At 40.4% G+C, this 25,127-nt stretch overlaps 1 protein-coding gene across 6 annotated transcripts in view; it reads right to left on the bottom strand.

Annotated features, from left to right (window-relative positions):
* RNF122 (ring finger protein 122) overlaps positions 1-14,958 on the bottom strand; it is a 30,928-nt gene extending 15,970 nt beyond the window's left edge. For 3 of the 6 annotated variants that reach the window (XR_012472822.1, XR_012472823.1, XM_074208575.1), the window contains exons 1-5: positions 14,220-14,710; positions 7,789-7,945; positions 3,913-3,958; positions 2,695-2,736; positions 570-652 (exon numbers count right to left, since the gene is read on the bottom strand). Coding sequence is in view for 4 of the 6 variants with exons in the window: in XM_074208575.1 (XP_074064676.1) it covers positions 570-652; positions 2,695-2,736; positions 3,913-3,958; positions 7,789-7,945; positions 14,220-14,229 (338 nt within the window). In the remaining 2 variants the exon portion in view is untranslated. Of the gene's footprint in view, positions 1-569; positions 653-2,694; positions 2,737-3,912; positions 3,959-7,788; positions 7,946-14,219; positions 14,711-14,893 lie in introns of those variants that run through there. The other 3 variants (XM_074208593.1, XM_074208589.1, XM_074208598.1) reach the window with 3 other exon arrangements.
* Between the last annotated feature and the right edge of the window lie 10,169 nt (positions 14,959-25,127).

Here is a 25,127-nt window from a genome sequence, read left to right on the forward strand (position 1 = left end):
GAACACACATGAGAGGGATTTCCATCTTCAACCCACTATTCCTCTCTCTCTCCTGCTACCACCCTCTTCACTACCCGGTCCAGTCACCTAATACTGCCCTGCAAAAGCCCAGCAAAATAATATAATTATGTATGGTTATTTAATAATATTTCTGTTGTCCTTTAAGATTTATAAAGCATTTCCCCACAAGGGACCTCTGATACTAGTAGTTCCTGAATGGTTATACTTTTTTACACAGAATGCAAGTATTTATTGAATTTGCTGAAGGTCTAGGATTTGAACACATATCTCCTGACTTCTGACACATTCATAGTGTTATGACATGAACACTTGGTCCTCCTGGTCCCTCCCCACCATTAGAACTGCCTGGCATGGCAATGTTCCCAGACTAGGCAGGCCTGCTGGAGGCAGGGCCAAAAGCACTGTAGGAGAAACAGGTTTCCTCGTTGTCTTCCATCCTCCATCTCAGTGGGGAAGAAATAGGGGCTGCTTGGGAAGCATCTTGTCTCTCCTGGCTGAATAGGTACCCCTCCCCCCATACACCCAGAGGTCCCATGATAATGACTCACTTCCTGTGGAAAGCGTGTTGACAAGGTAGCACGCCAAGCTCATCTTTCCCCTTGAAGTCTTCTAGGCAGACCGCACAAGTCTGCTGTGGACAGAAGGGAAATAAGAGATTGTGAGCTGTAAGATTCCACTCAGACCAAACTTAGATTGTTTTATTCCTCTCTTCACCACCTGAACCCTATTCCCTGATAGGAAACTATTGAACTTACCCTGGAGGGATGGGGTCCAAGGGCCAGGTGTATAGCCTAAGGAGACATCTGTCTTATTCTTTAGAAGAGTACACCCTCACCTTTTGAGGTTTAAGACTTCTGTGAACTTAGAATCATAGGCTACACAACCTAAAGAGCTTTTGGGGACCATTTAACCTAACCCTCTCATTTTATAGGTGAGGAACCTGAGACCAAGGGATCAGATTTACTCACTGTTAGTACAAAATAGAATACACTGGGAAGAGAATGGGGTGAGGGGAAAGCCCTGCCTGTTCAACCATCTGTCTAGTTACACCTCCTACTCCCCGAAGAACTCTGTGTGTTTATTGTTTACAGACACACAGATCATTCATCTTTCCTCTACCATCGCCCACCTTCCAAGGGAAAAAAATGGTCAAAAGAAATTGTTTCAGCAAAATGTGAATTTCTTCAGAGTGACCTAAAGTGGGTAAATAGACTGATTTGAAAACAGTAAACTGGAGACCATATGCCTATGGTTTTCCTAGTGAAATAGAATAGGAAAGAGAAAGAAATGGGTTAGCCATGGGGATAATATCTAAACCAAGGTACTAGATGAGGAGATTTAGTCTAAGGAAAAGGTGGAGGAGAAAACAAAAATTGCATTTTGGGTTTGATCTACAGTCATAGACTTCAACCTGGAAGGGGGCTTAGAAGTCATTTAACCTAACTTCCTCATTCTAAAGATGAGAAAACTGAGTCCCAGAGAATTGAAATAACATGTCCAAAGTCACATATATAGCTAAAGTGGTAAGCTGGGATTTAAACCCTGTTCCTCCAGATCTTTTCACTATGTCAAGATCAGTATTCTGAAAAAAGAAAAGCCTCTAAGGAGGTGCTATAGCTAAGGCTGACTTAAACCTTAAAGATGAGGTGTATAGTCCAACTTCTTTTTGTAGCTACTACTGACTCTGTTATGCATAAATTTGCCTAAAAAAACAAACCATTTTAGAATTTATTTCTATTTTTTCATATTTCATCATGTAATGAGTTTTGTAAATTTACCTATTGTTCTAAACTAGTCAGACTGTTTTATCTAAACTGTGTCATTCTCAGCACATTACACTATATTTAAAGTATAAAATAGAATATAAACTCCTTGAAGACAAGTGTTTTCATGTCACACTTTGTCTTTGGCCATGCACATGGCAGTTACTTGTTTGTTATTTTTTGTTGTTACTTGTTTGCTGAGTTGAACAAATATTTGGTGAATAAATAAATAAATGAGAGAATGTCTCCATTCAAGTCCTACACAGATGCTTCCATGATGGTCTGGAAATGACTCAATTTTTTAAGGCCAAGTGGAACACAAATTGCTATCAGATTTTACCAAGTTAGAAAGGGGAGCTTGATGATAAAACATTCTAGTTAAATGTAGGAATACTGATCACCAGAAAAAAGTTTCTCCCCATCAGAATAATTAATAAAGCTAGGCATGTTTAGACATTTTTCAGTCCCCTCTGATTCTTTATGACTCCATTTGGAGTTTTCTTGGCAAAGATACTGGGGTAGTTTGCCATGTCCTTCTCCAGATTATTTTACAGTTGAAGATACTGAGTCACACAAGATTTAAGTGACTTGCCCAGGGTCACACAGCTAGTAGGGTCTGAGGTCACATTTGAACTCAGGAAGATAAATTTTCCCGACTCCAGTCCCAGCACTCTGTGCACTATGGCGCCACCTAGCTATCTAAAACTAGGCTAATAGAATAGTCCTAGATCACAAACAAAACTTTTGAAGTATTGGAAGAAATATGAAGAATTTTTTTTGTCTGTCTTCAGGAAAAAAAAGGTGAGAGAAAATCCCCTGTCTCTGTGGGCATAGATTGAGGTAAAAAGGGAATACATTGTTCTAGTTCCATCTGAATTAGTATTGTCCTCCCCTTCCTTGATACACTCACCCCATATAAATGTAACTTCTTGGCATCACCTTTCAGTACCACCTAAAAGAAAAAAAGAAAGGGATTGTTTTAGGTTTGACTTTTAAAACTCTTCATAACCTGGTCCCTTTTCCTGTCTCCTTACATTTTTCTCCTCCCTAAGAACTCTATCCAATAATAATGTGATGTTCTCCTTGCTGTTCTTTGAAGATGCTCCATCTTCCAAAACTGGTCTTTTGACCAGCTATTTCCCATGGCATGGAATGCTCTCCCTCTTCATTTTGACCTTCTGACATCCTTGACTCATTCTGACCATTCTGACCATCTTGGCTCAAATCCTACTTACTACAAAAGCCCTTTCCAATCCTGAACCCCCAGTATCTTCCAGTGTACTTCCCTGGATACAGTGTTAGTACCTTCCCTCTGAGATGATCTTACCTGTATATTATATGTGCTATTTGTACACAGCTGTTTGATGTTGTCTTCCTGTTAAAACATGAGCTCTTTGAGGGTAGGGATTGTGTTTGCCTTTCTTTGTAATCCACAGTATTTAAACACATAGTAGGATGCTTAATAAAGGCTTTATGATGTCCCAGGATCCCATGGAGATATAAATGAGGAAAGTGGTCATGCTCCCAGACAATAGAATCCTATTGTTTCTTCCTCTCATCAATAGAGGCAATGATTTTAGTTTATTTTTTAAATTTTAAAAAAAAATTATTTAAGGCAATGAGGCTAAGTGACTTGCCTAAGGTCACACAGCTAGGCAATCATTAAGTGTCTGAGGTCAGATTTGAATTCAGGTCCTCCTGACTCCAAGGCCCAGGTTCTATCCACCAAATTGCCCAAGGCAATGGCTTTATGAGTCAAGGCTATCATGTCTGGGGCAGACAGGAATAGTTGAAGGGGAATTTCACCTCCAGGGTACACTGTTTGTACTCAAGAACAAGTATAAACATGACATATTATGGAGATTTTGAGTTTTAGATCTATAGGATTCTGGATCTAAATCTGAAAGAGACATCAGAGGCTATCTCATCTAAGACTCATTGTACAGATGAGGAAACTGAGGCCTAGGGAGGTTAAGTAATCACATGAAAGGTGGAATTGGAATCCCAGGCTTTACCACTAGAGCCCTTTTATATTTACTTTGGGAACCAGTCTCCCAAGCAAAAGAGACATAAGATTAAAGGTTTTTTTTTTTGGGGGGGGTGCATGCTGTGGAGAAGGCCATATTACCTCTTTATATCCGTACCGCTCACTCTGTGCTTGGTGCCTGAGTTTGCTGGGGGAAGAAAGAAACAGGGGAGGGAGAGAGTTACTAGGTTATCTAGTGGTTCATTATCTGGTGATTACCAGGGAAGCAGAGCCAGTTTTCCACTCCTACAACTGCTTGGACTATTGAAGAGGCCCAGGGCAGGGATAAAGGAGGGGGGAATCAACAAGGCAGAAGAGAGGAAAATGGCAGATGGTATGGCCACTGTGCCATGGCCGAAGTTGGGAGGAATGGGAATTGAGAGCAGCCAGCCAGCAGCCCCAGTGGTTCCACCAGGTAGTTGCAGAATTTGGGGAAAGTCTTAGGTGCTTGCATCCCATTGGAATGCCAACCCACAATCTGAGGATTGACTCTTCCAGGATGCATCCTTCATTTGTCTTTTGCTCAGTGGAAGTTTGGGCTCAAGACAGCCCCTCTTGCCTTAACTCTCTGTTGCCATTAAGGAAGAGCAGCATAAATCCTACCTCTAAGCATGTGGGGGACGGAGATTACTTGCTGGCTGGAATGGAAGGAAGCAGGCTCCACTCTGGGAAGCGTTCAGCTAGGGGCTGGGGAGGGGGAAGGACAGGATGAACAAGGGCAACAGGGTACCAAACTGAGAATGTAGTGCCAATAGCTTTGGGCAGGTGGCCCTCTCAGCTGTCGGATGAGCAAGGAATCTAAAAATACCCTCTGGTTTCAATGGGGCCATTTAAAAATACAGTTAGCAGGCTCCTCTCCTCCCACAGAAACAATAAGGCCGGCCCCCACCCCCCATAATTGTCCCCTTCCTGCCACTTCCTGCCTTGATGTCCCCCTCATCCTGCTTGAGGAGCAGAGGCAGGCAGGCCCTTGGGGAAGCCAGAAGAATGAGCCAGGAAAAGAAAGGGAAGAAGGGGAACTAGGGAACTGTTTCTAGTTGTGTTGATGAGCTCATCGGTTTGAGGGTAGGCGGTCATGGTCCCATTTTGGCTGAGAAGGAAGCTAAGAAGGTTGGAAAGGAAGTGGCTTCTACACTTGGGTCTCTTTCTATATATAGACATAGAAACACATAAAGTACCCCCCCCCTCTCTCTCTCTCTCTCTCTCTCTCTCTCTCTCTCTCTCACACACACACACACACACACATATACACATAAGTCACCATTCTCTCCCACACATAAAAAGAAACACACAAAATACCACATTAATTCACAGACTTAGATGCAATCTCTCTATCTCTGTTTCTCCCACACTCTCTCCCTCCCTGATTCTTTTTCTTCTCCCCCTCTTCATCCCTTCTCTCTACACCTCTCTCTGCTTTTTCTGTCTGTCTCTCTCACCCAAAGACCCCAGAATCCCCCAACACCAGTGATACCTGGTCTGTCGGGGAATAGAAATGAACATTTGGGAAGGCTGCTGCTCCAGGGACAGGTGGTACTAAGGACTAAGAAGGTTTTGGAGTCCTGTGGCTATTCAGCTGTTCTTTTACCTTTAGCCAAAGCAGTAAATGGTGAAGACAAATACCAGTGACACCTGGCTTCCCCAGGCTCCCCTCTGTGTCTTGCTAATGCCAACCCTCAGTCACAAGCCTGCCTGGGGCAAGGCTGGGTACTCCTTAGCCCTTCAAATTTATCTTCTATCCAAGCCAACTGTTTCATTGAATCATGACAGAGAGAAAGAGAGAGAGAGAGAGAGAGAGAGAGAGAGAGAGAGACAGACAGACAGACAGACAGACAGACAGACAGACAGACAGACTGGAGAGGAGATGGGAAAGGGAAAGAAGAGGATTATAAGATTGGAGGATGAAAAACAGCCCTCCATCAAAGAGCCAAAGCTAGAAGGACCTTGGAGGACTTAGTTCAACCTCCTCATTTTACAGTTGAGGAAACTAAGACCAAAGAAAAACAAGTAACTTGTCCTTAATTACCACAGATGATAAGTAATCAGAGAAAGCATTTGAATGTGGGGGTCCACTTACTCTCCTACATCACACTATCACCCTCTCTTAACAATCTTTTACTTCAAACCTGGAAGCTTAACTCCCGAGTTTTCCCATTTAAGTTAGTGACAGAGCTAGACCTATAATATGGGTCCCTGGACTCCCTAGTCCAAGCTTCTTTCCAGGATGTTGCACTGGTCACTTCATTCTCTAGTCTATCCATGTAGCTCAGAGTGGGGGTTGGGGTGTGAAGCAGAAGCATCAACAGAGTTGGTTTTCAGAGTCCACTAGGCCCCATGATGAATAAATCATCCATGGTATTTCTCTAGTCTCTCTGTCTCTGTCTCTGTCTCTGTCTCTGTCTCTGTCTCTCTCTCTCCCCCTCCCTCCCTCGGGACTTCCATGAGATATTTCCTCCTCAGAATGCTCCTAGATAGGAGGTAGGCAGTATTTTTCTCCCTTTTTTTACAGAGACAAGAGAGACAAACTGTGGGATGGGTCAGAAAAAGAGCTACTTGTAAAGAAGTAAAATAGATGATGTTCTTCCTTTTTCCTTCTTCAGTCTCACCCTCCCAAATGACTAGGATCAAATAAATAGTACGTGAGGAAAGAGGAAACTACTGTCTTGATATGGATTGTTGTTCTGGTTCTGGTACTTAATTGTCTGTGACCCAGGGCAAGTCAATTTTCCTCTATGAACCTTTTTCATCCTCTCTACTTTGAGAGGGGCTGGACAAAATAATTTCCAAAGTTCCTTCTATTTCTATGATTTCATGATCTTATCTGCAGAAACCTTAAACTAGAAAATTCCAGGCTTAGGGACATGTATCTGAAAAGTTCCAAGTTAAAAGAATAGCAAAGAAGTACTGTCAGAAAAAAAAGAGAAAAAAAGAAGTAATGTCAGATCTGTGGACAATAGTACAAACCAAAAGGATACTTCCTCTTGTTCAGGACAGTTAAGTCAGTGACTTATGTGCAGTTCTCAGCAGCCTCTTCCATCTAAAGTATCCAAAAGCCTATTTAGGAGGGAACTAAGCAATCACCTAAGACAAAATCATTAACAGAAATGAAGAAATAGGCCTAGAGAAATTAAATGATTTTTCAAAGTGTCAGATAACTAGTGAGGAACAGAACTGGAATTCAAATCCAGGCCCTATACTACTAAATCCGCTAGTCTGCCACCACATCTAGCTTACCCTAGGTCCTGAGTTTCTTTTTCAAAGTTCTCAGATCACTGTCCTCTTATCTTCCCCATGACTTCTCTGGAGTATCTGAATAAAAACTAGCTTAGACTTGAGCAGGCAGCATATTTTAACCTGATGTTCCTTCCCAATGCAGGTCATCCCTGGAGAAGATTCTCTGAGAAACCAACTGTGGTCCCTTCCTCCAATCCTACAGTTCAACAAAAAGGGATTCCTGGGACTCAATGGGTCCTGACCACTTCATCTGCTCTTCTAGCTCCAGAGCAATCGGTTTTTTCAGTTTTTCCTCTCTCAAAAATAAGGGCTTAGAAGGAACAATAAGCAAGACACTTCCCAGACATCTTCCCACTAAAATTAGCCCCTGGACCAATGGTGAAAAGGAAGGGATTTCCCAGGAGTATGAGGATATACTGTTGGTATGATGCCCATCTGCTTCCTGTCACCCTCTGAGGGAATGGGGGAAGGAGAAGAGTATTTCTTAAAGTGTCACTATCACAATAAACCAGTCTGGTATCCCCAAGTCAGAAGTAGATCAGCTGTCGTGTGAACCCCCAAATCACCTAGAGTAATGTGACAGGGCCAGCTAAGTAGAGCAAGAGAGATTGAAGGAGACACAAATGACAGGATGGACTAAGCTTCAGCATCAAGGGAATACAAATAGCCTGAGTCCCTGAATCTTCAAGAGGGGCCTCTCCAAGTCCTTCAATGAACCTGCCTTCTATTTTTCTTTCCACTCACCTGATAAAGTAGCAGCAGAAGATGAGGCTGAGTACAAAAACAAAGATGCCTGTGCCAAAGATGACCATGTAGATATTGAGGGGAAGGTCCTGGAAACTGATGGGAGGCATTGTGCACGACCTGTTGTTGTAGATCAGTCCCAGGCCGCAGGCACATCCTGCAAAGAGAGGATGACATAATATTTTAGTTGAAACTTAGCACCTCAACTCCAACAAATGGGACCACAGACTTCTTAGGGTTCAAGGTCCCCTTAGCAGAAAGAGGAAGTGAGGAGAAGCTCCAGTCAGGATCAGAGGAGATAAGAAATATTGTAAAGCATTGGCAAACATATACATATTAGTTATTACTTTTATTAGATAGTTCTCTTGGCTAGCTGGTCCAACCATAGGCAGGTTAGAAAAAGATTCTGAAACTACCTGACTCAATGGATCTGGGGTAGCTAAGTATGCATGGATACAATGCTTATCCTGGAGTCAGGAGGACCTGAGTTCAAATTTGATCTCAGATAGTTACTAGCTAGCCATGTGATTCTAAGTAAGTCATTTAATTTTCTTTGCCTCACTTTACTCAACTGTAAAATGAGAAGGAAATGGCAAACCATTCCAGTATCTTTGCCAAGAAAATCCCAAATAAGATCATAAGAGTGAGACACGACTAAAAATGAAGAAGCAACAGATTCAATGGATGGTTTGGACTGGCTTTTAACTTTGTTAGAAGTAGGTGTTAAAGTAGAATATGATATATGGAATCAAAAAGGATTTGAGTTGGAAGGGATCTATCCAATCCATCTAGACTAGGGCTTTTAACATGGGATTTATAGATAGGTCTGCATAGAGAGCTCAAGGAGTTCATGAATTTGGATGGGATCAAAATAAATCTTTATTTTCACTAAATTCTAACAGCAATTTACCATTTTTTTCCAATTGTGAATATAGGTAACAAATACTACTTTGAGAAGGGGTCTCAAAGATTCACCAAACTGTCAAAGGGTTCATGACACCAAAATGTTAAGATCTAGTACGATCTAGAACTCTACAATAAGCTCTACAATAACCCAAAGCAGGCATTGAGCCTTTGCCCAAAGACCTCCAGGGAAGGGGGACCTGCAACCTCCCAAGGAAGCCCACTTCTGCTTTTGGATAACCCTGGTATCAGTCAGATAATAAGCATTTCCTACAAGTCTACTGTATATCATATATGAGGTAAGTTATGGGGATAAAGAAAGATAAAAGACAGTCCCTTGTCTCTCTAGGAACTCACAATTTATTGGAGAAAAAAGGAAACAAGAAATTATTAAGAGCCAACCATGTGCCAATTGCTTTACAAATCTTATGTCATTTGATTTTCAAAACAATCCTGGGAGATAACTGCTATTATCATTTTATACACATAAAGAAACTGAGGCAAGCAGAGGCTAAATGACTTTCCAAGAGTCACACACCTTTCCAAGTGTGAGAAGTTGTATTTGAACTCAGATGATCCCAACTGTGGGCCCAGAATTCTATTCACTGAGCCAACCTAGCCTCCTCTAGGTGGGGAGACATCAGACAACTGTGTATAAACAAGATATATACAGGATAAATTATAAATAATCACAAAGGGAAGGCACTAGCATTAAGGGAGATCAGGAAAGGCTTATTGTAGAAAGTAGGGGTTTAAGTAAGGCTTTAGCTGGGACATGAAGGAAGCCAGGAAGCCTTACATTGTTTATATTGTCTTGGGCAGAAGATGTAGGTCCAAGGCTTTAATCTGAAACAAGCCATATGAGGAAGGCTGAGCTTTTAAACTAGACATATAGGCATGGACAAATAAAAAATCTTAACTATTTTGCTATGGACAAGTTAGATCACCTCTCTGGGTGATCAGATTCATCCACAAAATGGAAATAATACTCAAATTATGCACCTCACCAGATTGTTATGAGGAAATACAATTCTACATTGAAAAGTGCTCCACTCATTGATCATTTAAGCACATTTATCCTTAACAAATCAGAATTAAAGAATTTCCAGGGACCCCTAAAGAGAACTCTCCTTCAGAATATTCCAGTGCTTCTGGGAAGGATCATATGGAAACACTTTCAGCTAGGTAAGGATTAAAATGAAAACCAAGGCTGGTTAGGTATCCCATTCCAGATCATAAATTAATTCAGGATTAGCTATCAAGCACCAAGATAATATGTATGATTAAAGTGAAGTCATAGCTCCTTGGCCCTTGATATTGACTTGTATTTACTTCTTTCCACACCCCCCCTTAAAATCTGGCCTTTTCTCACTCTCCCTAATAGATGGGATAGATGTCTTATACAGGGAGATAAGAGGAAGAGGAAAGGTAGCCCTTAGAAGTGAGGAAAGGTGGGAAAGCTGCAAATTTCCCTCTAGGGAGGTAATTCAATTTAAATCAATAAGCATTTATTAAATGTCTGGTATGCAAAGGCATCCTCTAATTTGAGCAGCTAGTGGGGCAGTAGATAGTGCTAGGCCTAGACTCTTCCTGAATTCAGATCTAGTCTCTGACACTTTCTAGCTTTGTGATGCTAAGCAAGTTAGTGAACCCTGTTTGCCTCAGTTTCCTTGTGTGCAAAATGCACTGGAGAAGGAAATATCAAAGCACTCAAGTGTCATTGCTAAGAAAACCCCAAATGGGGTCATGAAGAGTCAAACTCACCTGAAATGACCCAACAACAACAGTGGCATTGTAGTTGGAGTGAGAAAGACTTGGGTTAAAATTCTGCTTCAGATACTTACTAGCTCTGTGACCCAAGACAAGTCACTTAGTTTCTCTGTGCTTCAGTTTCTTCATCTATAACATGAGAGAGAGAGAGAGAGACAGACAGACAGACAGACAGAGACACTGTGTGTGTGTGTGTGTGTGTGTGTATGTATGTATACTCGCTATTCTCTAAGGTTCCTTTCCAGCTCTAAATTTCATATCCTATGTGACAGACTGTAATTTAATTATTTTTGAGGAGATTGGGTTCATCCACACATACATACACACACACAAAGTTCAAATCTATGATTTCAATGTACAAAATGTCTAATCTGGAAACCCTCTTGACCACAGATAAGAAACTGGTCTGCAATTTATTCTTCTAGAATTCACTGGGCATTGAAGTGATTTTCCCATGGTCACATATCAGACACAGAACTTGAATCCAATTCTTTGTAATTCCAACAATAACTCCATGTCCACTAATTCATGCAACCTAGTCAGGCACTGGGATAAGACAACAGAAATAAAATGACACCTCTCCTTAAGGAGCAAATATTTACCTATAATGGCACTTCAGAAAAGCCAGTGTATATATATTAAACAAAAAATAATCAGATCAAAAGTTTTGGGGTTTTGGTTTTTTTTTAAATTCTGGTTTATTTAACCAGATTGCCTGGTTCCCAAATGCTTCTTGGTCAAATGATTGAGGGATATTCCAGTATAAGAATGACCAGCTAGCACCTGCTTGATGAGGAAGAGTTACTGATTTTATTTCATCTCTTTGCATCTTTAATTGACAGAGGGAGGGGAAGCTTTCATTAGAAACTTTAGTACAGTAGATACTTCTTACTATAACATTGCTCAGGATTCTTACAGAAAGGAGGCCAACTTATCACCAAAAATATGAGATCCTTTTGGTAATAACTACACCCTATTAATTGGTGTCTGAGACTGACCCAAATTCTTTTCTCTTCCAGTAGAAGCAGAAGAGGTTAGTCAACTGGAGAAAAGAGAAACCTTATAATTCTAGAGACAGAAGGGATCCTAGAAACCATATAATTCAATTCTCCCATTTTATAGATGAAGAAATTGAGGCCCAAGGGAGGTCAAATTGCTTGCCCAAGGACACACAAATAATAAGAACCTTCATTTCACTGTCAAGGATTAAGACTTTGGGACTCTGGATGCATGTACCTTTAAATAGATAGCAAAGATAGATTCAAAAAAAATGGAATAGAAAGAAAGCAGAATTGATATATCATGAGGGGAAAAGACCACTGAGAACTTAAGCCACTTTTTGTAGCCCCTTATCATTTCCTTCTCCTACTTTGTGAACTGAATCATAAAACCTCCAAGAATTTTCCCACTTGTTGGTGAAGATCTTGTTTTCTTCTCCATGTATACCTCTCTTGGAGAATGGACAGTGATTTGTCATTGCTTTCTAATGGAGTAGAATCTATAGACTCATTGGCCCAGAGTGACTCAGTTCACCTTTATAGTTTGGAGGTGAGTTGGTGAATTAAGAAGAGCTTGGTGGTCAGCTGTTTCTCTCCATTCAGGAGTCTCTAGAAAACCTCTTGGGATTCCACATCTGAAAGGTTCACTTTTCTCTTTAAATTTTGTCAAGGCATTCCCTAAGTTTCAGTCTTTGACCCCTAGCATATTCACACAGATATTGTCTTAACCTATTTATTCACCAATAAATTCCTTTAGGGCAGGCAGGATCTATATTTTCTTCCCCTCCCCACTCCTAGGTTTTAGACACTAGAGGGAAGGGCCAGTGCCCCCCCCCCATCTCAATATCTTCTCCTCAGCATTCAGTAGGTGCTTAAAGTTTTATGAATTGAACTGCAAGGAACCTATAATCTAGGAACACAGAATTAGAGCAACACTCTTTCTACCAGAATCCAAAGAACAGGAAGTAGAGGGCTAAGCTATTTTGTGCAAGACAAGATCAATTGCCTCATTCCGACATATAGGGAGCTGGCTCCCTTGGTCATTTTAAGAACTGAGAAGTTCAAGAAGTGATCCCTTGGGAGTCCAAACCCTCAGAGAAATCAGTCTTAAGAATTCAAGAAATGAAACCAAAAGATGGGAATTACAACAGATTTGATTTCTTTCCCAGCAGATTTGCTTTTATTGAATTCCCAACTATCTCTGACTTGGAGGGGGCTTTCCTAGTAAGATCCTAGAGATCTTTGAGTGCCTCATCTCCCTTGAGGCACAGCAAGAGGGGATGATGTCATAAAGAAGGTGAGCCAAGAAGAGAAGCTAGTAAGGCTGATCTTTAGTCTAGGTTTCTGGGCAGGGACTAGCCCTGCTCTATCCTTTCATCATAGTTTGCTTAATTTTCAGAAAAGTAGTTTGGGGATGGAGGAGAAAGGAGACTGGAGAAATGACACTGACACCATTCCCTCATCTCAGCCTTAAAACACAATCTTCATGAAATCATTAATCCAGGATCTGGCAAGGACCTAAGAAAATATTCTCTTCATTAGCCACCAGCCAGCAATACTGAGAAAAAATGAAAATCTTTTGATTTTTAACCATGGTCTTCTAAGTAATCCGGTAGATGGGGCAGTGAATATGGATAGAGAATTGGACTTAGAAAGCAAAAGGCTTTTGTAAAGTTCAAATCCAGCTTCAGACAGTGTGATTGTGGACAAGTCATTAAATTTCAGCTAGCCACAGTTTCTTCATCTGTAAAATGAGAATAGCATCCACCACAGTATATGGAAGATCAAGTTATTTTAAAAGTTCTGCAAACTTTAAGGAGCTATATAAATGCTTTTTCTACTTTTATTCCAGTCGTTTATACTGTTCTGCTAAGAAAGCTGCTGTTTTCTTATTAAAAAGACAATTGTAGTTCTCACACTACTTTCTAAGTTAAAACAAAACTTCAGCTGTAAGGAACTAACTCTCACAGGTTTGAAATGAATGATCTCAGGGGGAGCAAAGAAGCCAGGAAAAAATTCCTTTGGCCCTGGGTCCTAAGCCGGGGGCTGCATCCAGAAGGCACCCCTGAACCGATCAAGGAGCTACTTGAGGCCAACTCTTGAAATGCCATACTCGTCGAAGGAGCTCAACCCATCGGAGGTGGGCATCTTCTCTAGGTATTGCAAGCAGGTTATCAAAGGTGCTTCAACAAAGAAAAGAAGACAGCAGCCTATCCTTCGGCAACATATGTATGCTGAACATATTTTAAATTGCCAGCAAAGTTTCTTGCCAAGAACTTGAGCTCCCTCTAGGAAGAATCCTAGCCCATGCTTGGATTTAACTCTCCCGACAACCACAACAAAGGACAGTTGGAGAGCACAAAGGCAGAGGGAAGGGGGCTGGGGAGGGAAGCTGGGAAACAAAGCCGGGGCTCTGCTCGGGTCTTAGACCTTCCACTCCGGCTCATATTTTAGGCTGAGATGGGTTCAAACCCTCTTACAGATCCCGAGGAAGCCAGGGGTCTCCCCCGATCTCCAGAGCTTGTGGGACAGACGGGGTGTTTCTCGCCGGGGAGGGGGGCGGTATTTCTGTCCTTTCCCGTCCCCCCCCCCCCAGAAAACTTGGCCCATATGGCAGGGAGGGGAAGGAAGGAGGAAGAGGGACACCGAGGAGAATTGCGCTTTTAATCTTTAATCCTTCTAACCCCCCATCGGGGTCTCTGCAAATAGGTGACTTGTGGCGCTTTCCCCTTTACCCCGATGCCCACCTCCGCTACTCACCGTTAAGCATCAATGAGGCCCGGGCTGTAGCAGCTGGCTACAGCGGAGAGAAAGCAGGCAACGGGTCGGAGCGGGGAGTAGGGGGAGCCTTTTTTTTTCCCCTCGAGTACTTTCAGGGTTGAGGAGGGGGCACTTAGCGACAGCTGCCTTCCATGAGAACTCGGACGCCCCTCCCTCCAGACTGGAAGGGTTCTGGTAGCAACAAAGAAGAATGAGAGGAGAAAATAGACAAACACAAAAAAGTCCCCAAGAGCTAAACCCAAGAGTTGAAATGCAAGAGCTGGACTCCAGCCCAAGTGGGGGTGGGTGGCAGCGAGGCAGAAGCGGGGGAGGGGGCGTCCAGCTGGCCAGCGCTTCCTCCCGCCAGCCAGCAGAGCAAGGAAAGAGGCCGGGCCCACAACCTCGGTCCCTGGGATCCTGTCCCACTCTCGGGGGGCCCTGAAGCCCAGCACCAGAAACTGAAGAGGGGTTGCTTTCCCCTCCCACTCCTCCTCGCCCCCCCCCCCCCCCGCTCCGGGAAATCTCCGCCCCCCCCTCGTCACACCCCCTTCCAGCCAATGGGCCGCTGCTCTCTTCCTTCTTCCCTCTTCTCCGTTTCTATTAGCTGGGGATCCTTAGTTTCTTAGGGGGAGTAAGAGTTTGCTCGCCCCCACCCCACCCCCTTTCTCATCTACCTTCTCTTGGCATCTGGGAGCCTTGGGAAGCCGGGAGAGGCTGGAAGGAGGAGGGGGGCATGGTCCCGGACTGGGACCTTGAAGAACACAATTAATGCCACATTGTTTTCCACCCGAAGATCTGTTACTGTTTAGCATTGCTGTAGTTCTTTGCGAAGCCTTTGGGATGGGTTCCGAGGCTGCGTCCCACTAGGCTTGCCCAGGCTATGCGTGAGCCGGGATGGCCAGACTGCTCTTAAGCATCTTGACGGGGCCACACCAGATAGAATTGGGGTGCTCATGGGTAGAGAGAGAGCGAAGTGGCAAAGGGATGTGGGGGCGGGGGGGGAGGAGGAAGGAGGCAAAGGAGGAAGGAGGCAAAGTTTTTAAACTTTTATTAGAAAAAGATTTTTCTTTTTCTTAATTTCTCCCTTAACTAGGCTCATTAAACACCACTTATTTTTTCGATTAATGAACGTTTTAAAGCACCTACTGTGAGCAGAGCACTATGCTAAGAGTTGGTGTTAGAAGGTAATGTGGTATAAAGGAAAGCACCAGCTTTGGAATTAGAATTCAGTTCAGATTCCACAAGCATTTATTTTATTTCAAAATTATTTTATTTTTAATATATAGTTTGAAACAAGCATTTCTATAACATAAAAAAGTGATTGCAAATGAAACTGCAAATCTATTCTGTACAACTTACAATATAGAGATCATGTAAATTTTTTACCCCTTTTTTCCTTTCCTCTCCCCTTTCTAGAGATGCCTACCAGCACACACAAATGTGTGTATATAAATAACGTAAATAAATAAATATAAGATCATTCTATACATACTTCTAGTTATCAGTTGTTTCTTTGAATGCAGACAGCTTCTTTCTTTGTATGTCCTTTGTCTTTAATTTGGATATTTATAATAGACCAAAAAACTCAAAACAACTTCCTACCACCAGCCAGCAGAGCAAGGAAAAAGGTCAGGCCCATAATCTCAAATCTTGGGATCCTGTCAGACTCTCAGTTACTCAAAGTCGTCTTAAAACAGCATTGCTATTACTCTATGCAATATTCTCTTGGTTCTGCTCATTTCATTCTTCATTTTCTTATGAGTCTTTCCATGTTTTTTCTAAGATCATCAAGCATTTATTAAAATGTGTAGGGGACTAGGCTCTAGGAATAAAGACAAAAAGGAAACTGCCCTTGAAAAACTTACATTCTTCTGGGGTGGAGGTTAAAACTTGTACATAGATAGGCAGGTACATTACTATATACATACAATAAATACAAATTGATTTCAAGAAAGGATAGAGCTAACAACTTGGGACATCATAAAGGCTTCTAGAACAACCTTGAAGGTACAAGTTAGGAATTCCAAAAAATGTTCCTGAAGAGGGTCTCAGTTTGAAAGAGATTCAGTGATTCAGCTAGGTAAGAAAGAAAAAAAAAAGCAAAGAATCGCTTTTTTTCCCCCTGTCCAAAAAAAAAAATCAGTCTGGGAGAGGGAAAAAAACCTCAGGGTTGTCTAGCCAAAACAGAAATAATTACTATTTACTTTCACTCCAAGTCAGAGGGGCTCAAACTATGACCAAGACAGGTTGGGCTGGGATCTTCCTTTTGGCCAATCAATAAGAGTCAGTGATTTGATTTTAAAAGGCACAGTCCTTAAGAAAGATATCTATCCATAAGCCCCAAGATATTGTTTAAGGTTTAATCATTAAATGGGAATTGCATCAATGAAACTGAGACCTTAGCTTCAAAAGATAAAGGTCTTCCACTGCATCCAGGGTCATCTCCTGTTATCCTGATTTGTATCTTGCCACTGGATCCATAAGGCTCTGGAGGAGAAAGTGAAGCTAATGACTTTGCCTAGCCTTCCTTCACTTAAAGTGGATTCACTTGAATATCATGACATCCTATCATGGTCCTCTTCCAGAATGAAGGACAAACAACAGCTGATGAGGGAGAGTATTCCAGTCAAGGGGTGGGGGTGGGAGGATTGGTAGTGCAAAGGAATTATAAAATGAAGGGGTTGTATGTGATTATCTATGATCCATCATGATCTAATATGGAGAAAAGAATATGATTCCTGGAACAATACTCCAAACAACACTGCCATTATTACTGGAAGGTGTACCAATCTGATGCCCTGTGACTCTATTAGTCATTCCTATAATTCTCCCAAAATGCCTCTTCTTGTTAGACCACTTTCCTATATATATGTATATGTATATATATATACATATATATATATATATATAAATTATCTCTCCCATTTAGATAGTAATCTCATTGAGGGCAGGAATTTTTTGACTTTTATATTTGTATCCCCTATCAATTATTTATTAAATTCCAGTTATATGCCCAGAAGAATCTAAGACAGGAGGATAATTAAAAAAGCAAGAAATAGTTCCTGCCCTCGAAGAGCATACATTCTAATGGAGGAGTCAATATGTAAATAATTAGGTTACATATAAAATGATCTGAAAGGGAAAGGTATTAGGAGCTGGAGGGACTGGGATATGTTTCCTGCAGAAAGTGGGATTTTAGTCGAATCTTGAAGGAAGCCAGACTGTAGGTGAAGGGGCAGAGGGATCCATTCATGAGGAGGAAAGATAGGGAGTCAGGTGTGATATTCAAAGAAGTAGAGAGTATTGGGAGAGGAATAAAATCTAAGAAGCCTGAAAAGATGAGAAAGGGCCAGATTATAAAAAAAAAGCTTTAAAGACTAAATGGGACTTTTATTTTTGATTCCAGAGGTATGGGATGATATGATCAGACTGAAAGTTTTAAAAAAATCACCTTGGTAACTTACAAGGATGTTTGGTGAGGGGCTGATAGGTGAGGCAGAGCTTAGCCTCCCCCCTGATAGTGAGTACATACACCTAGTCAGGTGTATGTACTCAACTCTTGGCATAATGGGCATAATGGATTGCATTTGGGAGAGAACTGATTTAAGGAAGCCTGAGTTCAAATCAAGGCACAGATGTTTACAAATTGTCTGACCTTTAGCAAGTCATAACCTCTGTCTGCCTCACTTTCTTCAGTTGTAAAATGGGAATAATAGCATTCACCTCACAGGATCATTATGTGGATTAAATGAGATAATGCTTGTAAAACTTTTATCACTGAATTTAGCACATAGTTAGAGCTCAATAAATATTTATTTCCTTTCCCTCTCTCCCTTCTTTCCTTCCTTCCTATCTGTTTAACAATTATGTTTAGAATTCCTGCTTCATTCTTCAGCAGCAGCATCATTGCCAACTATTTACTGAGGTCCTTTTCTGACTCTAACATTCTATAACACCAATTACTCATCAAATGACTACTGAGTTCAAGGCACACTGATATGATGAGGCCATTGGAACATAGGATTTAGAGCTAGTAGGGAACCTTCGAGATAATTTCATTCATCCTTCTCTTCTTCAGATGAGAAACCCACTGAGCTTACAGTAGGGAGTGACTTTTTCAAGGTTACAAAGATAGTAAGAAGCAGAACAAAAATTTGAACCTAGGCCTTATTATTACTACAGAGTACCTCTTAGTCTAGTGCTCTTTATGTTAATTCCCACTCTAAAGAATTTCTGTTGGGAAGAAAGAATACCCAACAGGTGCTTATATTAAGAATTTTTAAATAAAAATATTTTTAGAAATGCAAAATTTCTCAAGCTCATATCTAACCATATTATTTCCTGATCAACAAGCTCTAATAGCTTCCTTTGACCTGAGAGAGATCAAGTTCAAACTCCCTTGATTGGCATTTAAAGCTTGTCACAACATGACTCCAGCCTACTTTTCTAGCTTTATTACATAATACTAGTTTTCATAAAGTCTTCAGGCCAGAAAACTGGCCTTTTTGCTATTCCTCACTCACAATCCTCCCTCAGAAATCATCAGGCTTTTGTATTGACCATCCCCTATGCCTGGAATGAACTCCTTCAATCCACACTCTTAAAGTCCCATACTAGGCAATCAACATTAAGTGACTTACTCAGGGTCACACAGCTAATAAATGTCAAGTGTCTGAGACTGGATTTGAACATAGATCCTCCTGACTTTAGGGCCAGTGCTCTAAGCCCCAATAGAATGTAGGCTCTTTAAATCCAGGAATTATTTCATTTTTATTTTTGTTTCCCCAGAGTCCAGCAAACTGTGTTTCACACAATAGACATTTTTTTTTTTTTTTTTTTAGGTTTTTTTCAAGGCAAATGGGTTAAGTGGCTTGCCCAAGGCCACACAGCTAGGTAATTATTAAGTATCTGAGGTCGGATTTGAACTCAGGTACTCCTGACCACCTAGCTGCCCCACAAAAGACATTTAATAAATGTTTGTTAATTGATTTTTGATATATAAGTTCTTACTTGAATTAAAAAAATTAGCTTCTCAAGTACAAAAATGATTAGATAAGTGTTTATCTGAAAAAAGATGCAGATCTGAGTTTTGGACTGCAAACTCAGTATGGGTCAGCAATGTGATGTGACAGCCCCCAAAATTGATTTTATTTTTTTCAAATAATATTTTCTCCCAATTACATGTAAAGATAATTTTTAGCATTCATTTAAAAAAAATTTTGAGTTCCAAATTTTCTCCTTACCTCCCTCACCTTCACCCTCCCTAAGACAGTAAGCAATTTGATTTAGGTTATATATATGTGCAATTGAAGCAGGAAAACCCCTGGCAAAGAGAAAAATATTGTAATTTTTCTTCTGTATTAGAGACAAATATTATAACTTTGACAAATATTATAATCCTTTCCTGTATTGTTATAATACTTTCCTTTTTGTATTGGTCTTGTACTTATAGGTAAATCTATTAGCAAAGGAAGGTACCTAATAAAGTTCCCTACTCAATTAGCCCACCCTATACCAAAGAGGCACTCAGTTAATCTTTAAAACTGTTAATATGTCTCCATTCTACCTTGTACTAGCAAAGACTCAGATTCCTACCTGAAACTGGCTCCTCAGAGTTAGGGTACCATTAAATTCCTTAAGGCCAAAATACAACTCTGAACTGAAACTAACTCCTCCAGATATGCTCAAGGACACTACATTATATTATGTATTAAGCTACCCCTTTGACCCTCTCTGGTACCACCCTGATCCCTCCCTTACCCTTCCTGCATATAACACATGCTCTATCAAGGTGTACGCCTGACCTTAGTCATGTTCAGGTGTTGACCACTCCTTGACCCCACCTCCTGGCTTCTGCTGGACTATCTTAAAAGCTCTGCCCCCATCTCTGCCAGGCTGCTATCCTCAGCCCAGCAGTCAACCTCTGTTAGCTGTTGCTATCTTCTCTTCTTCTTTCCCTCTTTCTTAATTTCAATTCTCTATTTTAAAGAACTCATTTTTTTCTACCTTGCTGTCTCCTTTTTTTTTTTTTTAAATTCATGGGGCAGCTAGGTGGCGCAGTGGATAGAGCATTGGCCCTGGTGTCAGGAGGACCTGAGCTCAAATCCAGCCTCAGATACTTAATAATTACCTAGCTGTGTGGCCTTGGGCAAGCCACTTAACCCCATTGCCTTGCAAAAAACCTGAAAAAACATTCATTATATAAATATTTTATTTGTTTTCCACTTATATACAAGAGTAGTTTCCACCTATCACATTTTGGTAAGGTTTTGAATTTTACACATTTCCACCACTCCCCATTCCACCCACAAAAGGCAGTTTGATAATCTTTACATTGTTTCCATGCTATACATTGATCAAAATTGAACATGTTGAGATAAAAATCATATTCTTGAGGAAAAATTAAATATTAGTGTGAGCAAAATTATGTCCTTGTTGTCTCCTTAAAGAAATCTGAATTTACTTGTAACTTCTTTTGCAGTAACTTGTGAATTAAAATTTATGCTTTCTTACACTATTGGATCAGAGAGCTATATGATTTTTTTCTCTGATGAATGAACTCCCCCAGCAGTCTTTGTGAGCTCCCTCCACCCCTGCAGTGGTGCCCACTTTCTAGGTACCTACCAACACAATCGTGAAACATATTTCCTTATTAGTCATATGTGACAGAAGAAACAGACCAAAAGGAAAAAATACTAAAAAAATTTAAAAAATAATAATAGTTTATGTTTATATCTCTAGCCTCTTTCCCTTTCTTATATTAATTAACCCCTTGACTGCATTGTTCTTTCCTTGCAAATGATTCCAAAAAATCTATAATCACAAGCTCCAATCTCTCTCTTGATTGTATGTGCCTACCTGAATATTCTGCCAGTGTTGCTGGGTCAAGTTGAAGCAGACAAGAACTTACTACTCCCATGTATGCCTCCTTTTAAGGTCCCTGTTTTATTTGTTGGCATCATAATCTTCCTATTCACTCAGGCTTGAAAGCTGCAATCATCTTTGGCTCTTCCTTCTTTCTTTCCTCCCATATTCAATTTGTTACTAAGTTTTGGAAAAAAGTTTTGTCCCTGAAAGCTATCTCAGTTCAAGGATCCCTCAGATCCTTCAGCTTGATTACTTCTTGTCTGGGCAAATGCTTTCATAACCAAGTTACTCCTCTCTCCAATTCATACTTGCACTACTGTAAAAAGAATTTTCCTAATCCTAACTTACAGATTCTCCCATGTCATCCTCTGAGAACACCAGTGACTCCCCATTGCTTACAGGGACAGGGATATAGACTGTACCTGTGATATCACTTGTAAAGGCAGTCTTCATGAGTGTTACAAGACATCCAGGTAGTACAGTGGCTAGAGTCCTGGACTTGGAGTCAGGAAAACCTGAATTCATATGGGACTTAGATACCAGCTCTAAAACCACGGACAAACAACTTAATCTCTGTTTTCCTCAAGTTTTTGTAAAATAGGTGTGATAACAGCACCTATCTCAGAAGATTGTTGTGTGGATCAAATGAAATAACATTTGTAAAGCATAGTGAATTTGTAGTTTTATGTGAAATCATCTTTTTTAATTGTACTATGTTATGGGAATGCTAGTTTTATTATATATATTAAAAATAAAATACATTTTAAAATATTTTATTGCCTTCTTTCCCCCTTCTACTCTATGAGGAAACTCCTTTTACTAGGGCAGGTTGGCACATTCTCTGCAATTTACAGTCTTAGAAAATTGTCTTGAGCTCTGTCAGACACTCTATGTCAGTTAAGTTTAAGGTTAAGTAAATAAGGTTAAGGTTCAGGTTAAGTTAGGTTAAATAAGTAAGGTAAGTAAAGATAAGATACTATGTCAGAGGGGGGACTTGTAATTGTCTTCCAGGCTCTAAGGTTGGCTCTTTCTACCTATATTGCACAGCCACATAACAGAATTGTCTACAGGATAAAATATATCTTCCTTAGAGTGACATTTAAGGCTCTTCATAATATGATTTTAGCTTGCCTTTTATTGTTGTTTTTTTAAACATCATATATGTTTTTTTTAAAACTCTTTCTGTTGTTTTTTTTAAACTCTATCATACTTCCATGCTCTACATTCCAGCTGCAAGCTATTTCCCAATCTCTTCTTGCATTCTCTTACCTCTTGGGGTTGAGTAGTTGTCCCCTATATTTAAAATACACAAGCTCTCTATCTTCATCTCTTTTCTCAGTGACCAAGTTTGGAGACCATAACTTCTAAGATGTCTCTCTTGATCTTTCTTGATGAAAGGGATGAGTCAAAAAAAAAATTTTTTTTAGTTTTTCCAAGGCAATGGGGTTAAGTGGCTTGCCCAAGGCCACACAGCTAGGTAATTATTAAGTATCTGAGGTCACATTTGAACTCAGGTACTCCTGACTCCAAGGCTGGTTCTCTATCCACTGTGCTACCTAGCCGTACCTGGTCAAAATTTTCTTAAAGCACTTTGTATGGATGGACCTTTCCTTTGTCCATTGATCATTCTGCTTTGTTTTGTATTTATTAGACTATTAGACTGTAAATTCCTTGAGGAAAGGAACTATTTTCTCTCACATCTTTCTATCTTCAGTTTAGAGTACCTTGACCATTTTGGGTATTGGATGAGTATTTGTAAGGTTTGTAATGTTACACAAGTTTAGAGGATTTTGAGCTGGGAGGGGACTCAGAGGTCACCAAAAACTCTATTTTTGTAGATGAGAAAATTGAAGCCCAGGATGGGGAAGTAATGTGTCCAATCAATGTCACCCACTGAAGATGGCTAAGATACTAATTGCAAACTAATGTTTTTTTTTCCTCTATTACACATGCTTTACATGTACCATCCCTCTCATTTCTTATTTTTATAATAATATTAATCACATCGTCTAACTTTTATAAAAGTACTTTATGAACTACTTTCCTTGCAATAATTTTGTGAGATGTATAGTTCAAGTATTATTAGCCACATTTCATAAATGAATAAAATGAGACAGAGAAATTCAGTGACCTTAATGTGTTCATAATAATAACTATACTGGTCTTATGGCAGAGTCAGGAGTGGAACTCAGGCCCTTCCTTTCTTTACTGCCTCTGTGCCCAGCAAAGTATCTTACATTTAGTACACACACACATACACACACAGAGACATTATTTGAAACTAATGAAGAATTAAGGTTTGGCTATTCTATATCACAGATAGACACACACACATATATACTTATATATGCATACACATTATACATATATATATATATATATATATATATATATGTATACAGACACACATTTCACTTGTCTCAATTAATAAGAATTAAAGCCACACTATATTTTAGAGTCTGTTTTAGGTACTGGAGAAACAAAGACAACGATGACATAATACTTGATCTCAAGGAGTTTACTTTCCATTTGAGGGAGATAGCATGAAAATCCAGCATTCATGTCTGAGATTATATGATTAGGAACAAGATGGGTAAAAACAAAAGGTAAATTTGAAATAATTTTTGCATTAGGTATTAGGTACTAGAGTGATGAGTAGAGTTCTCATATAGAAGATGGTGCTTGTCATTAACTTTGAAAAAAACTGGGATTCTGAGGTGAGGGAGATGAGCATTTTAGGCAGAGGGGTCTGTATAGAGGCAGAGAAAAGATGTCATCTCCTGTGTGAGGGACAATAAGAAAGCCTGTTGGGATGATCAGTAGAATAATATATAAAAAACCCTGAAAGGGAGGTTGGAACCAGGTTATGACTGACTTTTATGACTATTTTTTTGCAAGGCAAATGGGTTTAAGTGGCTTGTCCAAGGCCACACAGCTAGGTAATTATTAAGTGTCTGAGGCTGTATTTGAACTCAGGTACTCTTGACTCCAGGGCTGGTGCTCTATCCACTGTGCCACCTAGATGTCCCTTTTATAACTATTTTTGAAATGATTTTGACATGACTGATATTGGAAACATAGGTTCATAGTGTTATAGATTTTAAGGAGGAAAAAATTTTAGAGACCTTCTAGTCTAATTTTCTGAAGTCTAAAGAAGTTAAATGACTTGTCTGAGATATAGAGGTGTGTGTGTGTGTGTGTGTGTGTGTGTGTGTGTGTGAGAGAGAGTGTGTGTGAGAGAGAGAGAGAGAGAGAGAGAGAGAGAGAGAGAGACTGGAATGATATTTAATTTTCTTTTCAGTCCCTGGGAGCTAATCAGAGCATAGCAGTGGCTGTCTTTGGTCTCATATACTGCTTCTCTCCCCAGTTTAATATTTTTACTAACCCTTTGGCTGGGTGCCCCTCAATGCAATTGACCTGAGCAGGGATTAGGAACACTGGCTTTGTCAAGGTTGTAGGGAGTCTGGGAATGTGGTATGGATAATTGCCCAACCTTGGTCCTGACCCTGCCTGAGGGGAACGCCAGGTCCTCTGATCTTTCCTTACCTGGATTAGCTCCAGTGTTTCCCAGCAGAGAAGGGAAAATTACCTTTGGTAGAACTGAGCAGGTAGCTGGGCAGCTCATTCCCTATGGCAGCTGGCTCTATCTGTTTAAAGGAATAATAGAGTCTCAGAATTCAAAGGGACCTTGGATATCATCTAGTCCAAATTATACTAGAGTAGGAATCACCTCAATAATATCTTTGATTAATGGCCAAACAGCCTATGTTGCAAAACTCTAGAAATAGAAGCATCCTATTCTGGATTATTCTAATTATTTGCCTTCTCCTGTGTTATACTGGACCCTCTCACCTTCTTTCCCTAGTTATTTTCTTCCTCAGAGACTGGATACTTTCAGCATCACCCCCCCCCTCCCCACCAAGGAAATTGAGGTAGGTAATCACTTCATCAAAAAATTTCCAATGGCTCCATATTTCTATTGAAGGAAAACTTAAATACCTTTGTCTGACATCTGATGGTCTTCAAAATCTGCCCCCATTC

This window comes from Macrotis lagotis, chromosome 1, assembly GCF_037893015.1.
Source record: "Macrotis lagotis isolate mMagLag1 chromosome 1, bilby.v1.9.chrom.fasta, whole genome shotgun sequence".
Lineage (NCBI taxonomy): Eukaryota > Metazoa > Chordata > Mammalia > Peramelemorphia > Peramelidae > Macrotis > Macrotis lagotis.